General features: G+C 34.8%; 1 protein-coding gene across 1 annotated transcript in view; it reads right to left on the bottom strand.

Moving 5' to 3' along the window:
* The window catches only part of LOC104528121 (E3 ubiquitin-protein ligase MYCBP2-like), a gene marked incomplete at both ends in the record, with an annotated part of 54,530 nt that extends 36,820 nt beyond the window's left edge, over positions 1 to 17,710 (bottom strand). Inside the window, 9 exons of the mRNA XM_029085967.1 lie at positions 4,476 to 4,616; positions 5,388 to 5,504; positions 9,496 to 9,593; positions 11,570 to 11,685; positions 12,097 to 12,152; positions 15,424 to 15,636; positions 16,032 to 16,176; positions 16,512 to 16,684; positions 17,658 to 17,710. Of these exons, the coding sequence (XP_028941800.1) occupies positions 4,476 to 4,616; positions 5,388 to 5,504; positions 9,496 to 9,593; positions 11,570 to 11,685; positions 12,097 to 12,152; positions 15,424 to 15,636; positions 16,032 to 16,176; positions 16,512 to 16,684; positions 17,658 to 17,710 (1,112 nt within the window). The remainder of the gene's footprint in view (positions 1 to 4,475; positions 4,617 to 5,387; positions 5,505 to 9,495; positions 9,594 to 11,569; positions 11,686 to 12,096; positions 12,153 to 15,423; positions 15,637 to 16,031; positions 16,177 to 16,511; positions 16,685 to 17,657) is intronic.
* Between the last annotated feature and the right edge of the window lie 275 nt (positions 17,711 to 17,985).

Below are 17,985 nucleotides of genomic sequence, written 5' to 3'. Positions count from 1 at the left end.
TATGCCAGTTTAGATGAATAGATCAGGCAGATATTTGAGAATTAAGTTTTCATTCTGAAGAAACTACTACATAGAAGCTTTGTAGTTAGTCCTTATGCTATCATCTGTAGATTTAGTTGAATTTTTCCTTTCAAGCTTTCCCTTCCAAAAACTAGAGATAATTTCAAGGATTCTTCCAGAAAAAAAAAAAAATCATACTTTTTTCCAATAAAGTTTAAGTCTCAAAAATAATAATAATAAAATATAGAAATTACTTAATTTGGCAACCAAAAATTAGCAGACCATTAATAAGCATTTAAAATCTCAATTAATACTATTTTAAAAGCTAAGGTTTTCCATCATGCCTAAAATGATGGTAGAAATCTCTTGTGAATGTTCTTCAACATTTCCACATAACATTCAGCTTTCTGAGGTTCTGTGATGAAACACTATAGTCTATGTACTAATTCTGGTTCTTTCTTCCACTGCAATAATGATTTGGAAAACTTGCAGTTTCTCAATCCTGCTTGCCTATGGTGGTTGGGGAATGTAATAATATAACTGGGCAACAGGGTATAATATTCCTTATAATAAAGCTTAACATTTAAAATGAAGTAACAAAAACATAACTAGAATATGATTTTTAAAAAGTCAAGTTCCAGAGCTTAACCAAGACAAAATTATTTTTCTTCTTAGTGTGTACTTTTTTATGCTGTGTGTACTTTTCTACTAAGTACTGTGTGTAAGCATGAAAACATAACTGTCCCTGTAAGGAACTTAACAAGTGTTTTTTTCAAAAAGAAATAACTGAATGTCACAAGAGAGAAGGAAAAGTAACTACCAAGGAAGGAAGCAGCTTGTCCAAAATGGCAATCTATTAAAACTCATACTCTTATCCAAAGTCACCAACTATTAAATTCGTAGTCTCATAATCATATTACCTACAATGGATTGGATACTCAATTTTAGACCAATGGCTACAGAGCAGCTCCTCATGAATGGATTTGACTATACAGCTTTCCTTAAGAAGGTAAATGACCACAGCTCAAATAAACAGTTTGGCAACCTCAATGGAGCTCTGCTTTCCTATGATAATTTCTCTTTAAATATAACAGCTTTGATCAAAATATACAGAAACAGTGTGTTTAGGAGATCTAAGATACTCAATATTCGCTTTATCATAAAATATATGGTTAATGTCTACAAACAAACATAAAATGTAAATACAATATATATGCCAGGAGGACAAGAGGCTGAAATTAACTCTGCTAAAAAAGTATCCTTTTTTTTTTTGTTCACTGTTCTATTGATACAGTGACGAAATCGAAGAATTCAAGCTTTCTTTAAAAAATACACCTTAAATATATTTTATAAAATGTTCTGAGAGATTTTATATACTTAAGGGATGATGAGAAAAAGCCTGTATGCTTAAATGTAATCAGAGTTGTCAAGTCTGCACACTCATGAGCTGAATAAAAATTGAGTCTAGTAATGTGACATTCATTTGAACACGGAATACAATTACTTGATTTTCCATCTGTATTTTCAGTCACACAGAGACTTTTTCCACTCTGTTTCCTTCTTCTGAAACCAATACTGTTAGAACAGTTTTGGTTTCCCAAAATCTTGTATACTAACAGATTTTTTTACTACGTTCTGCTCATCGTGTCATTCAGTTACCCAAATCAACAGAAAAGGATGAGTAGATATGGATTATTTCACAATTTAATCTACAGAACCTTTAGCATTTATTGCTTAATTGAACATCTTTTGCCACTTGAGTCATTCACCCCGGGAAGACTGTCTGATCAAATTTCGCAACTTTGCAAAAATACAGTTCTTTTCTCAAACAGTTTAGAGAAAGACAGACATATATTTTTTAAAATTCTCAACTGGTAATCACCTTAAAAAAAAAAATATATATATTTTACAACTGTCTACCAAGAAAGCAGTATCACTTTATGTGATCAAGATTTAGCAGGAAAGAGTTTAAAGCTGACTTCCAAAAATCAGGAGCTTACAAAAGAGTTTATTGAATTTCATCAGGTTGTGTGGTGCATAATGCTCTAATAGCACACCTTAAAGACTAAGGCATTCAAAAGTAAGCCACTGAACCCTGACTATTGTTTTCTGGCCTTAAAGAAAGAAAATGTTAGAGAATTTTTTTTAATTTTTCCTCTTATTATTATGAATCAAACCAACAAATCTTAACGCTTAAATATAGTCATAATGAAATTAAATAGCTTCAGGACATGCTAAGTCCTTTCAAAAATTTGTAAATATGAGAGAGATACATAAAACCTACCATCTGAAACTAGCTCAAAACACATCTCTTATACATAGCTACGCTGTTATAAGAGTTGCTTTTGTAAGACTTTTGCTATGTTGGCCACTGGCTGCTTACTGATCAGAATCTAAGAAAGCATGTGACTTTTGCTTTGTGCCATTAAGGTTGTAATACAACTGGTTCGTTAAAAGAAAATCAGTAATATCTACCACCTCCTAATAGTCTAAATGGTATCAAAACTAATTCACTGTACTGTTTAAGAAAAAAGAAATCTACAGCATTTTATCTGAACTTTACAGAAGAATTCAGAGTGAAATCTATGATAATTAAATGGCGTCACATGTCATTGTTCTTGACCTACTTATTCAAATGAAATTTGAATTATCAAGATTGAATACTCAGTTTATTTATTTATGACAGTCATTTCCTTTCAAGCTTTTCTCAGAGAGCACAGGGTATGTTCTTCTCTAGGAGCAAGTGTATACTACAGCTATTTGAAATGTACCAACCATTAAGTTCTTGCTAACCATGTACCTGCCTATTAACCTCAAAACTTTTCCCAGCAAGTAAAAAAGTTTTAGGAATAGAAAAAAATGAATAAAATCTAACAAAACACAATATCCATCCAGGCTTACAATACTGCTGCATACATACATTAATGTTTTGTCAAAGTACACTATAGCTATTTTCTGAGTATCAATTTCAAAGGCCAAAAATATGAGTAAGAGTTGAAGCAAAGTTTATATTTTTTCATTTTTTTTCATATATCCTACAACAAACTAGCTAAATATGCCTCTCATCAGTGTTTGAGTGACTGATGACTGAGTAGAGAAATAATTTGCTTTCCAAATGCTATATTAAAGTACTTCCAAAAATAAGGATTTCACTGAAAGAAATCTCCAAATAGAATTATATCAACAAATAATTTATAGACAAGAAGGTGAATAGGAAGAAGATCTAGTTGCATCATGTAGCAGTCAGAACACGGGCTGCAGCCACAGGGATTTTATGAATTATCAGATTTGCCTACTAGCAAACAGCCCAGTTTCATTGAACAGGGAATATCTCAGTTCGGTGATCAGAAAAGATGAACTGGGTGGCAGTACTGGCTGCAGGTGATTAATTTGGCCAGTTTGCCTACTAGCAAACAGCCCAGTTTCATTGGAACAGGGAATATCTCAGTTCTGTGATCAGAAAGCATGAACTGGCTGCAGGTGATTAATTTGGCCAAGTTAATTTGTTAACTGTCTTCAACTGCAGCAGCAGCTCACTCATGTAAGAGGACAAAACAAATCTCAATAGCTGTATTTGCAATTAGATCTGGTTCTCGCATTCTGCCCTGAAGAAACCAAGGTATTGCCCACTCTGGGGAATGCACAAAACCAAATGAGCCAGAAAGGCCTGCACATTCATAAATTTTTTGAGAAAAACTGGTTTAGTCAATATAATTTTTTCTTTCCATGTTTCAATTTTTTTTTTAAAACTGTATCTTGTTTACAGAAAAGGTGTAATGTTTGAATTGTAGTGATAGTAATCATCATTAAAGTTATCAAGGTAAATTATGCTTGCTCTTATAAATTCAATTTCTTTACTCAGTCTTAATGCTATGGGATTCTTTGATCAGCTAATAAATTGATAACTCAAGGATTCAGGTGTAAAACTCCCAAAAAATACACAAAAACCAACAGAGCCTAAAAAACTTTTAACGTTTTTTAAAAAGCCTCAGTTAACATTGATTCACTGTAGGCTGTAAGCATCTTCTGAAATCATGGCATTAGTAGGCCACTTTACGGACAATGACACCTTACACCAGAAACACCTGGTGCAGACCACAATCTAGTAGGATTATATTTGTGTACACTGTTATAACAGTCCTTGCACTTTTGTTTCTCTTCAGGAGAGGAAGCTTCAACACACATGGTCTGAATCTTGTGACTGTCCTGTGCTAGGGCAAGAGTTGGACTCGATGATCCCTGTGGGTCCCTTCCAACTCACAACATTCTATGATTCTGTGATAAAAAGCCTCATACCTTTCTACACTCCAGCCTCATTACACAATAGCCCTCCAAAATGCAAACACATATAAGGTAGTATTTGGTAATTAAAATACTGTTTACCTCAGGACTCATTTGCAGCCTTAATTAAAGAAAGTCTTGTAATGAGGATAGAGTGTACTTTTGGATTTTTTTTAAAGGCACCTTTTACTTACGTCAACAGGTACCAGAAGGCTCTTGCCAAGATGTTGGTTAAAAGACAGACACCAAGCTTCAGTGTAACCATTCATGTTAGGAACATACTTCTTTATTGTCTCATCATTCAGCCTCAGCCAAACACCATCATCATTGTGGATCTATGGGAAACAAGCAACAAAAACGAGCCATGCTCTCCTGTAACTGTTTCGTAGCTAGTAAGGATTAACAGACTTCAGACAAACAGACAATAGGAGCAAGGAAGTAATGATCTTCATTATGCTGATAGAATGTAAGAAGAGGAAAAGAGGAATATTGACAAAATCAGTATTTCAAAGCAATGAGAAGTGTAACTTTTTAGAAGTCAAGTTGCAAAGATAAATTTAAATCAGATCAGGCAATAATAAGAGTTGCTTTGAGAGAAAAGAGGAAAGAAAGCCAAGCCTTCATAAGCTTCATAAGTTCCCCACTTTCCATTCTTCCACTGCTGATATAACTTAGTAAATTGCAAAAATATTCCTTCTATACGAAGTTATATTTTAAGAAAAATACATGCATAGCAGTTTAACACACTAGTGATCTTCCAGAAGTGTAAGGGAAGATGTAAAGAAATGACACCTACATCTGATTTTTTTGTGTAGAGTTGAAATAGTAAGTCATGAACAGCTAAATCCTTAGAGATATAAGATGAACTCTAGGAATTTTGTTTCTTCATATCAGTCTCAAAAGTTTGTTACACAGGTTTTCAAGTAAGTAAATTAAAAGGAAATGACAGCTTGAAAAACTAATTAGTAAATATTTAGTTTTTTGCAATTTATACTCTTACATTCTTGAGTTGTATATGTCAACATCTAAACATAAAAAAAACATTATTAGCATGAATTAACTTTACATCTTAGCCAAATTTTCAACAGAAATGTCTTATTAATTACCTCGTCAATGAAAGTGATGGATCCATTGACTTTCACTATGCCTATTTGCTCACTCTGAAGGGAAGGGTGGCTACGGATACGAAGCCCTGCACTGTCCTTGGCCACAAATTTGCGAACCTAAGAGAAGCAAAGGAAGACAGTAAGGAAGAAAAAATTGGAACAGAGCTCTCAGAGTAAAAGGAAATAGGTTTAACAGATTCTGAAATGCTAGTAACAAGATGGCAGTCAGAGTTACAGTTTGTTGCTAGTTTCCCATGGCTGCTGGGTATAACCTCACTTTTTTTACTATAACCAATAAAACAACAATAATGTTCAAAAAAATCCTAAAAGTGCATTGAGTCAGTCTTGGGAAGACATCTGTTATACCACACAATATTCATATCTTTCTACTTCTTTTCAAACAGCTATTTCAATAGTCTGTCTGTTCTTCACAGGAAGGTTAGATCAGATGCTCCTGGTTACTGGTTTGATTTACTACAGTCTCCAAAATCTCACAGTTGTTATTCACTATCATTTTTTTCACCATTCAAACACATTATCTGGCACCTGTCCCATAAAGAACAAAGATAAATCATCCTTTCGGTCACTAGTTTTAAGAAGTGTGTATATTCTATGCACATGGTATAAAACCTTTTTCTTGGAAGGTTATTTTCAAACACCACACATAAAACTAAAAAGTATCAACTGAAGTATGAACTCAGCCTTTAACATAAAGAACAAAATGATATAGAAAAAATAAACTCAAGAAAATGTAATGAGAGGTACAGCTAATTGCATAACTTCCCCCTCCCTCCCCCCCAAATTAGTTATTTAAGAAATGGTATTTATTTTAAGGCTAATTTAAAACCAAACAAACAACCCCCTCTCAAAAAAAAACCCAAAACAGAAGCACGTAAAGAATCTAAAATGTAACTTACTAAAAAATGTGGAAGGTTTTGCTTACTAACAATCCTTTTACTCTAAGGATTTAGATTGCTCTCAAAATGCAAAACTAAGACTTCCAAATTCCTTGTAAAAATAAGGTTGAATCACTGCTGACAGCCTTCTCAACACAGACAAACCTATAAACAAAGCCTTGCAAATTAATGGTCCCTGTATTATAACCCTAAAATGTTACTTCAGAAAAATCATATGATGGCTTGGCTAGAACTTGGCTTAAATACCTGAATTTAGAAGAACTTACAGAAGATTTTGGATATGCACAGGCCTGGAAAGAGCATTTTTCCTCTTTGCAGCATCTAACTAGTTAATAGAAAACTTCAAGCTATAACTACAAATGGTAGATTTTTAGGGATCAGATCCACTGAGAGACAATACAACAAACAACAGATGGAAAGTTCTCTTGTGCTCATTTCTGACCATCACAAAAAACTTAATTGTCTGAGTCTTCTTTCTGATATAGCATCTCTTTGTTTGGAATATTTCTCCATGGCACAACGGTTCAGTAACTCTGTCCTATAACGCTCCTGCAGTCGGTTCTTCCATGGAGCATACACAAACTGGATTCCAACTAAAAGAAGTGACCAATGCAGAAAGGAGTAACAATTAACGTTACATCTCCCTTACAGTGCACAGCAGCTTTCAAGAGCTTTGTTACTGTGCCTTCTTATTTGGTGAATCTGAAAAGAGGTACACCTCGCAGCACAGAAGGCTGCATTGTACAGAATAAAGCAACCTTACCAAAGGGGTTAACCTTCTATGAAGGGGTGCAAAAAGCCACTCCATGCCCAGAGCTTTTGGGTTTGGTGGGGTTTTTTTGCAATTGATGCTAGCTACTTGTTCAGTCATGTCAGGACAGTACAAACATTCAAAACATATTAGTGAACAGTCATTCTGGTACCAGTCTTCCCCATTCCAATTCAGTTCAATTAGGGCTGCTTTCTTCTAGTTGGTTCCAACTACCCTGAATTACAGTACATAGCCTGAAAGATAGTATTTCCCTCAATAGGATTTGGAATGGAATTTCCTGCAAATTAGTTAAGCTAAGTTTTACAGCCAACGAGGAGGCAGCAGTCCTTATGGGTCATATACTCCAGGCTGATTACAGATCACTATGACAATCTCCTTTATGAACTTGGATGGACAGAAAAATCAGATTTTCATCTGACTTCAAATAACAGAGAATGAAGAAATCAATACAAAATCATAATACAGTGTCCTTTTTCAACTTGCAATTCAAGTATGGTTTGACTACAAAATTGTAATAGTCCACTGCCTCAATGAAAATATTTTGATGTTTCTAGTTGAGAACAGATCACCACTGAGAATGCACTGTTAGTGCCCTTTGGTTATAACTATCTGAAATTTAGGGCTGACAAAAAAGACAAAGAAGCTTGTAGAGTTCAACTAACTCCTTTTTCTGAGCGAAACCTGATTTAGTATATTGGACTGTCTCCGACTGATACTTGTCTAATCTGCATTCTTGGCTTCAGAAGCATGGAGCACAGTGCAATAATTACCTTTCTGTATGATTTATAATGCTGCTGTTCATAGACAAAGTATTATTCTAATTCGGTTTGTTATGTGATTTATTACAACACAGAGGAAAACGACTGATAGAATGATATACCATGAAAGGTCTAGTGTATTTTTGCACCAGGCTCTACAGATACTATAAACAGAACAAAAAGATGGCTCCTCTTTCAAAGAGACTACAACTTGGAACAGGAAACAAGACGTGCAAGTAGAACACAGGGAGATGATTAAACACTAGGTAGCGCCTCAGAACACCAGTGGCCTAACTTTTGTCAAGAATTTTTAACTGTCATGAAGACTTTACAAAATGTAGCTATTATGTATGAACCAGTCACTTCAATTCCCACTGTAGTAACTGAAAAGAAAGATACCATTTCAATCCATCAATTTATCTCATTTTAGACCAGAAGTCTCTCTCAGTTTGGTGACAGCAAACAACACATAAGATGAACGGTTTGGATGGAGATATCATTAAGCTTTGTGAGATGAATCTCACCCAGTAGGAACTGGGAGTTTTAATTAAGATAATGACGTAACCAGGAAATTGTCCTTCCAAGAGAAAGGAGAAAGTCTAAATGTACTTTTTGGAAAAAAAAAATGCAATGAGGGATAAAAAACTGTATGGAAACTAAAGGTATATTTATTATTTTTATTTTGAGGTGCAGGTGCAAAGAATTTTGTTAGCGGCAGAAGCAGACACCGGAGGCATTTACAGACTGAGAAAAAGAACTTGTGCAAAAAGTAACTTTCTGTACAAGAAAGTTACTGTCTCTAGATTATTCAGAAAGTTAGAAAACAACTAAATCAGGATGTGCTATATAGGTTTGAAAACATCTGATCCTTTTTGTAGCCACGTATTTCTTAGTCACTTTTGTAGCTGTAGTAAGACATGGAAGGATAACCTTGTGGAATTTCAGAATTCCCCATCTTTTAATACAGGTTTGTTACATGAAGAAAAGATTCAGTGCCTCATTTAATATCCCTTCCTTTGCATCTAAGAGGAAGTGGAAGACAGTTCCCTTGTCTGGGCATTTTCCTTATAGCACCGCCAGACCACCTTTCAGCTGTCCTCTGTTATCTGTGTCTACTTTAGTCCTTTCAGGGGTGAAGTTAAAAGCTACAGAAAGGATAACCTAAAACTAAAATAATAATATTCTAAGAAATTAAGATATTGCTAAAGAAACTAATTTTGGATTTTATATTGACCAAAGATCCTTATCATAAACCAAAATCTTTGCAAAGTCCTTTGTACAATTACTTTTGTTTTACAATGCCAAAGAAAAAGAACTAATAATAGTGCAGACAGCAGTCTGTGGCTTTCCTAATAGTTGCACAATGTTTGTGTGACAAGCTAAGACTAAAACAGTTTCTGTAGAGCTTCTAACAGTTTTATTAATAGACAGACAGAAAGAAAATGGAATATCTTTCATTTTATCCAGTATATTCATTTCATTCCATTCAGCACAATAAAGTGAATTGCAAATATCCTAAGTCCTGCACCACTATGACATGATAAAGTATGCATTAAACAACAACAACAAAATCCCACCCAAATATAACTGTTATGAGGTTTGACTTTTTTTGTGTGTGTGTGGTTGGTTTTCTTTTTTCCTCCCCCCCTAGTTCTCCAAACCTTGTTTGGCTGAGGCTCCGCTTTTGGTTTAATAAGCTGGGTACCAGGAGGTATCATTCCCTTTGGAGGATCTTTTACTTTCACTTCTAGTCCAGCATCTATAAGAAAACAAAGACTAAGTTTAAATAAATAAATAAATAGAAGGGGATATATCAGTCAAACAGTAATTACGGTTTATCTGTACTGTAAGTCAGAGTAGGCAAAACAACCACTCACTCATCAATCTGCCATAAACAACACTTGCAGTTACTTCATGGTGCAAAGTATTACTTTCTCAACATCTGTATCTTGATATGTAGAATTTACAGATGTATAATTTCATTTCATTGTTATTATAGACATCCGTCACACCTGGTGTACACAGTACTATTAGGTAATTTTGTGTCCTAATAGTGTCTGTAGGGGTGTGTTGCAAGGAATGGTGAACACAAAAGTGTTTAATGTCTGAGGGGTGGCAGTGAAAGCTCCTAGAGAGGCAATAGCTTTTGGATGCTGTATTGATGCAGATGCTAATAGCAAAATGTGAGAAACTGCTAAGAGCCTTAAAAAACAAGTTACACAACCAGAAAAGGCCTATAAGGTAAATAGCCAGCATCTTTAATTACCAACACTGTTGTAAGAACCAGTCAGAACTAGTGATAAAACTGTTGGTTTGAGTAACATTCTTTTAAACAAGCACGGAAGTAACAGAAGGAATCTGGAAGTATCAAGAACATAAAAGCTTTGAAACAGAGAAGAAACTAAGTGCTACCAGTACTTAAGCAATTAAAAGTTAACAAAATTATGGGTCAAGCATGGGTACATCCAAGCTTGAGAGGGGATAGTAAGATACTATGATTGAACCAGAACAGAAGCTACATTAAAGAAAAATAGCATAGAAAAGTATTAGAGTATACTCACACCTGTTTAATAATCAAACTTAACAACTGTTTTTTAGCATTCTAAAAGTCAACCCCACACAACAACTGAGGATGACAGAATGCATGTAAAAATATGACAGCAGCTGATTTAAACTGCAGTGTAAAGACTGTCTCCAGGGGTGACAGACTGGAAAAAATACACCTGAGTGCACTGGAGGCTCCTATGAAAGAAAATGTTCCTGTTTGAGGAACAAAGATAACCACTAGTAATGACCTTTTATAAATCTTATCTTCTGTAGGCAACACACAAAACTGAGCATCCCATTCCAATTCTGTGTGAATTATGTGTATTTGTACCTATGAGTGTCACTTTATGTATTTACAAAAGGTCCTGTACAGTATTGGGAAAGAAGAATTGATAGTGCTGGTGAACTCACTTAAACCTTCATGTCAGATCTGAGCCTGACTACAATGCCTTTGATATATCTACTACCATCTTCACTGTACCACCAACTAACAAGAAGTTAGTGGAAGACTAACAAGACAGTATTTAAGACACAGACTTTTTTCTAGAGGGGAAATCTTTCCACCAAAAGCTATAGCATCTCATGCTCCCTAGGACCAGCAAGGCAACTAAGACATTTTCAGCAAGGAAGAAACTTGAAAATTAGTATAAATATAAAGTACAGTATATTAGTATAATAATATTAGTATAACTCTACTTAGGGTAGAGTTTCGAGTTAAGACCACACTTTCTCAATTTTCCACAGAAGAAGTTACATTATTTCTGTAATGGTCAGGAACAATTTTCCCTTTCTTTAGGTTCTTCAGTGTTGTGGGGTTTTTTTTGTCCCCTTTAACTATACATCTCTGTCATGCTCAGCTGAAATAAGATGTTTTTCTTGCAACACTGAGAGTAGAGAATAAAATACTCTATTAAGAGTCTAACTACATTATAAAGGAAGGGACCTCAAAAGATCATCTAGTCCAGTCCCCCTGATTTACCACATGTCTCTATGAAAGAAGAGCTATGTTCTTTCTTCCTTTTGACAAAGAAGAAGAAATTAGATTGAAGGCTTCTGAACCAAAACTTGCATGCTAAGTTTTGCTATGAACTGTAATAATAAATGTTATGAGCACCAAGACATACATTTATAAATATACAAAGTGGATGTAATATAAATTTATGCTTAAGTATTGTGAATATTAAGTACCTATTTCAATGCCATCTATAGTAACATGTATCGTATAGAGACCAACAGCTCCAGGAGTCCAGTTTGCACAGTATGTACCATCATTGTTGACTCTGATCAACATATTTTCACTGGGTCTAGGCATAAAAAAAACCAATTGAAATCATTAAACAATTATTGCCTTCTTGGAAATCATCTGTAATATTTAGTATCGGATCATCTAAATACTGTTTTTCCCCATACAATGTACTAACCTTATATGATTTATTATTAAGTTATAACCCTCTATCCCACATTTATTAACAGCAAATTATGAAAGAACATATTTACAGACGAGATAATACAAACAAGGAATTGACATAAGAACAACAAGAACAGAAGATTTTTAAGAAAATGTCTAAATTTAAGAAACAAAAAAACTCTCCACGATTTTTGTAGTGTTTCTACCCCTGGACCTGGCAGGCAAGGCTTGTGAGTTCAGCTGTAAGCAGATGTGACAGGGCATGTTACTTTAAGTCCCTATTAAAAAGTAATTTTTTTATGTTTACCTCTTTGGTGTTGGTGAAGCAAAGCGCAGTTCTTCAAAAGAATAATTTTCATATGCCTGTAAACAGATTAAATTCAACAAACATAAAATTAAGTTATCAGTTATACTATGGTCATGAACAAAAGAAAGCAGAATATTTTCTCAAAGAACACACTAAACTAACTTTACATGCACCAGAAGCATTGATCAGAGAAAAAATTCCAAAACACAGAAAAAGAAACACAGACATATGTATATACATACATGAAAAAAGTATCTTCACCTTTTCTTTAAATTGCCATTATTTAGATAATAAAGATAGTGATTGCTAACAAAACCTTTTGTTCACAGTGTCCTGGTTTTTGGTAGGATAGAGTTAATTTTCTTAGTAACTAGAAAGCTCTGTGTTTTGGTTTCAGTGGGGATTGTTATGAGAAGAATGTCGATACGGTACAAGGACATGGTGTTTGGGTAGCTTGTGAGTGTAGAGGACTGGAGGGGAAGTTAGGAAAACCCAGAACTGACAGTTGGATATGCCAATAAGATATTCCATATCATATTATGTCATGTTCAGTATATTAACCAGGGCTGACCAGAAAGGGGGGAATTCCCTCAGGAATCACTTGGGCTCGCTTTTCCAGGATTGCGATTTTGGGGTGCCCTTTTGCTGCTCTGGGATCGTTATCAGCAGGTGGTGAGAAACTGTTCTATGCATCACTCATATATATATATACATAGTTGTTATTATTATTACTATTTTACTTTAATTATTAAATTGTTCTTATCTCAACCTACAAGTCTCCTTACCTTCACCCCTCCAATTCTCTCCCTGATTCCTGGGGCTTGGGGGAGGGAAGGGAGGAGGCTGCAACTGGCTGTGCCTTGTTTAGCTGCCAGCTAAGTTAAACTATCACACACAGTCAAATCTTTGAATCTCTTGTAATTTCGCTTGTATCAAAAGCCTTTGAATGCAGGTAGTGCACTGAAGACCATGTGAAGATAAGAAAGCAAATATGTTGCAGGTCAAAACTGCAAACCAGCGCAGTGGATTTATCAATGGAATTTTGGATCCTCTTTCTTTCTACTTAAAGTGAAGAAGAAATTCCCTCTGTATTGAGGTGTTATTTCCATTGATTCCCATTTAAAAAAAACAAAACAAAACAAAACAAAAAACCAACTCCCTCGTTCATTTTCACATTTTCTTGAGAAATGTATGCACTGAAAAGCCCCATAAGAAGTAACTAACAATAGTTCTAGAACTGCATGAAGTATTTCAGCAAGAATCCCTCTGGGCTCCAGTGGTTGCTGAGTTTTCAGATTCCCATGTTAAACCAAAAACAATAGGGGGAGAAGAGGTGGGATAAGAATATTTGAACCATATACATACAGATGAGCCATTTCAGGTCTCTACACAAGGATATAGTTTTGGGTATCAATCCCTCAAACATCACAACATTGTCAGGAAGTGAGAAGCTAGAGTTTCTAGTCATATTTGAATGTTTCTATCAAGTACTGATATAACATGCAGGGTGGTATAAAACAAAAAGATCAGGGGACATCTGCATTTTACACTGAAATGAGTGTGCTCAGTAATGCAAGGAGGGAAGTAGAAGAGAATATACTTTCTTGAATCAATGAAGTTGTTAATAAGCTAATCAAATACAGCAGGTAACACATTTGCATTTCCCAGAATGTCAGACAGTCCTTAATTTAAGCAACAAAATATCAGCTTTCTTCTGAATTTAAAGAGGGGGAAAAAAAAAAAAAAGGTTAAAATTTTGGATGGAAAATACTTAATATGAGGATGAGAGGAACCTCTGGAAGACTCCCCAGAAAAGTATTAAATATAGAAGTCAAGCATGTTTCAACAAGGAGAGAGGGAGAGACACTTTTTGCATTTTATCTTGGTGTGTGTCTTTTACTTTTTTACTTTTATCTTTGTGAAGATTTGTTCTGTTATTATCTACTAAGACAACTTTAAATGAATACTTGTGTTTTCATTTTATCTTAGCCTGATTCTACTTTAAAAAAATGATTCCACATTAACTAGCTAACATCAAGCATTCCTCACTCAAAGGGTCCATCAAATCTGGAAATAAAATTTCTGGACACCCTGCAGTTGCTGCATCATCATTGCAAGGTGTGCTAGCATAACAGTTGCATCAACAGATTTGACACCTATGACTGGAGAAGAAGCAGCAGGTACATGTGGACAACCAGGTTATCAGAAATCCCAACTGGGTTCCAAATCTGAATAATGTATTCTTTTTTTTCCCAGCTCAAGTCACTGGTAAAATTACCAAGTAGCATCAAGCCAAGTAGTGATTTTTGCTGTACCCCAAATAAAAACAAACAAAAACCCCCAACCAAACAAGCCTTTCACACTCATCACCTTGATATACACCCCCTGGTTGCAAATATCTTTTCAGACGTGTGATTTAACGAGTTTTTAAACCATTTGTTGTACACCATTTTTGATTTTGTAGTTCTTTCATTGATCCATTAAGACACTATTTAGTAGCCAGTTGCACTATTTACATGTAGCTACTGTAGCATTACCCTCTGCAGAAAACAACCCTGTACCCTCTAAAAGATGCTAGTTTGCTGATTTTCTTCCTCCATAAATCCATACTGATTACATTAAGTATTATCCTTCTCTAACTCCTGATTAATCATGTCCTGTTATGTTGTCCAACTGCTAGTTATACACATCATGTCACATCATCTTAACTGGGTTAATATGTTACATATATGTAAATTTATCACAGGTGCTAAAATAAACTCAAATCAATACTAACTGCTCAGTTTTCACCTCTTTAAAACTGTTCCCAGCAAAGTCTCTGACCTGACCCATTTGGCAATGGCTAATTTCAACAGATGCTGTTTAATATTTATGCATTGATACACAAATCATTCCTATGACCTTTTACTATGCTGAGCTCTGATTTTTTCCTATGTTTATTAGTTCTAGTTTTCAATATAGATTCATTGCAACATTCCAGCTCTATGCGGATAAATTGGTTTGACTTCCCCTCCACCATTTCAGTAGCTGTTTTCATTTCTCCTGAGTAACCCAGACAAGTTTGTTAATCAGTGTAATCAAAATCAAAGACAACTTTTCTTTTTAAATGCTAATCCAGTTTGGAACTGCTTTAGAGATCAGGCAATTGGCCCTTTTGAAGCACCCAGTTTTCTGCTGAACTTAAATATAATCAAAGTAATTGGTAATTAATATATTTTTATATTGTGAACAAACTGAAATATATTTCTTTTCCTTCTCCTTTGCATATCTTTACACATTTTGAATGCTGAATTTTTCAGTTATATTGCTAAAATGATAGTAATTTACCTTCATCATTGTAATAGCAATATATCGAGCTTCTTTTACTATCATTGGCTCATAGGAAGAATCGAGCTTTGGTGAAGGAAGTCCTCCAAAGGTCATATCACTGCTAGGGGAAGCAGCTGTTGCAGGACTCCCTGGTATCCGTTGCACCTTTTTAACTTGTTCTTGTTGCAAAGATGTTTTTTTCTGAGAAACAGGAATGGCTTTGACTTCTACCTGCAATAAGACATGGAATAGAGAAGATGGTTCAGGGAGAAAACAGACACACATATTCTTTTACACCTGATAAAGTCAGTGACAAAGTGCCTAGAGCACTCATTACAAATCCAGCTGTGTCAAAAACCTCTGTATGCTATGTATGTATGTAAACCTAGCTCAGTACAGACAAGCTACACGTGTAGTTCATTACAGACAATATAATTTGCATTAAATGGTGTTGGCATAATATAGAATTTGATAATCCTGTGGATTCAGAGGTAAGAAAGTCTCATTACACTGAATTTACGAATGCCACTTTCTGCCCTAGAGAAGAGCATTCTGTGGAATATCTATAACAAACACTAAAAGATGGCATGATGAAGTATAATAACAGCCAAGAATACAATAATTACCTTCATATTAGGAACATGAACAACATCCCCATACTGGTCTTTTGTTTGTACAGTAATAACAGTTGGCCAGCCACATCGAATGTCATCCTTATTCAAAATCAATGATGTTTTTTGAGGATCAGCATATGAATCTGGCTGAAGCCACCTACAGGAAAGAAAAACACCCAACATTAACATCTTTTATAACCTCCCAAAATATAAATTCTTATTCTGTACAAACATGACTCCAGCTAAGAAAGGATGCAGAAGGTCTGAATACATAAATGCTTTTACCTAATAGATTAATAGAAACAATATGGCCACACAGTTTAACTTAACTAATATTTGATATAACTATTAAAGTTCTATAGCTAGTTGTATAGACAAGCAACAGCACACAGGTTTTAAAATTTAGCAGATAACTAAACACTTCCTACTTTGCTGCAAAACTTAAACAAGTATGAAGTAATGTATTTATTCATGCAGCACACAAACTTTTACCTTGCAAGTCGTCCACCACTTGATCCTGGTACACAAGCAATGAAATCCTCCAGAAATGACTGCTCATTGCTTTGCACCTGCAGTGGAAGATTTCCTTCGAGAGCTTCCAAAATGGTTGGAGAGTGAGATAGTGCCAAGCCTTTCCCAAGAATGCCGGAGTGAGATTTGCACACCTTTTTTGAAGAGGTTGAGGTGGGGGTGAAAGGATGGAAACATAAAACAGCTTTTCAGTATCTTATACGTATACACTTTCTCATAATACAATGCAATTGGTACAGACATTTTGGGCACTGAAAACCATTCAAAAAAGAGAAGAGTGGATAAACTTCACGCTGATTAAAGTTTATAAAACAATAATTTATGTCAAAAGAGATTAAATGAGCTTGAGTTGAGGGAGAATTTCTGGAGAAAAGAATAAAGTAACAAACTTCCATGTTAAGAGTATACCAAACTGCTGAATTATGACCAGGAGAAGAATAAAGCAAGCCATTCTGAAAATGTGACCATAGAGCATGTTCCAAAAGAAAATAAAAGGCTAGAGATATAACTTGTAGAAAGGCAGATCTCTTAAAGAAAGATATTTTTGGGTGAGACAAAGCAAAAGAAGTCTCTTCTTTGCAAGAAGGGAAGGAAGGCGGAAAGATGCATGAAATACTGAATAGACAGGACAAAAAGCAAAAATTAATCCATTCCTTGCATGCACGCTCCTAGCTCACATTTTGAATTAGAACATGGTGGGTCCAAGAACAGATGCTGAAAAAATATTTCTTCCAAGGAATATCTTATTCCTCCTAGACACTTTCTGTTTACTATTATGTCATCTAACGCCTATGCAATGGTGTCATATTGTAGCACTGATATGTTTTTCCAGCCAGTACTGTTACAACTGAATTTCAAAACAGTCAACTTGGTCATCTAACTTTCTATGTGATATTTTATGTGGTTTTTTTCCTAAGTAGATTTATTATAAAGAAGATTTAATGTAAATACTAAACTTCTGTGAGACTTTCTTAAACTCTTTCATAACAAGCTGGATTGCCTTCTATTATAAAAACCTTACAAGTGACTTTCTCCTGTAGCAGTCAAAAAGTTTAAATGTGATTATGTATTTAAGTATGTTGCAATGGATAAAAAGCTGCAGTATACCTGTAAGGCAGCCTCTTCAAGTATCTCAAGATCTTCTTCATATTCATTACCTGCTGTAAAAATAAAAACACATATTTTTTGTAACAATAATATTGACATTTATGTACATATTCTAGAATGTGAAATTCAATTCTGTTTAGTGAAGCCTTTTATATTATGAAATTTAAGTTTGCATTATGATGTGTAATACTGTTTAACCAGCAGCTGAAATATTAGTTTTTCCAAGTAACATAGTAAACATGCAGTATTGTGTAGTTCAGTGCACAAGCAAATAAACAATATACATTACACAAAACAAAAATTTGGTACTTATCTTCTTATCTCCAAG

Source organism: Antrostomus carolinensis, unplaced genomic scaffold (assembly GCF_000700745.2).
Source record: "Antrostomus carolinensis isolate BGI_N321 unplaced genomic scaffold, ASM70074v2 scaffold5167, whole genome shotgun sequence".
NCBI classification, from domain to species: Eukaryota; Metazoa; Chordata; class Aves; order Caprimulgiformes; family Caprimulgidae; genus Antrostomus; species Antrostomus carolinensis.
The sequence above is the reverse complement of the archived record's forward strand: the minus strand, read 5'-3'. Positions and strand labels throughout refer to the sequence as shown.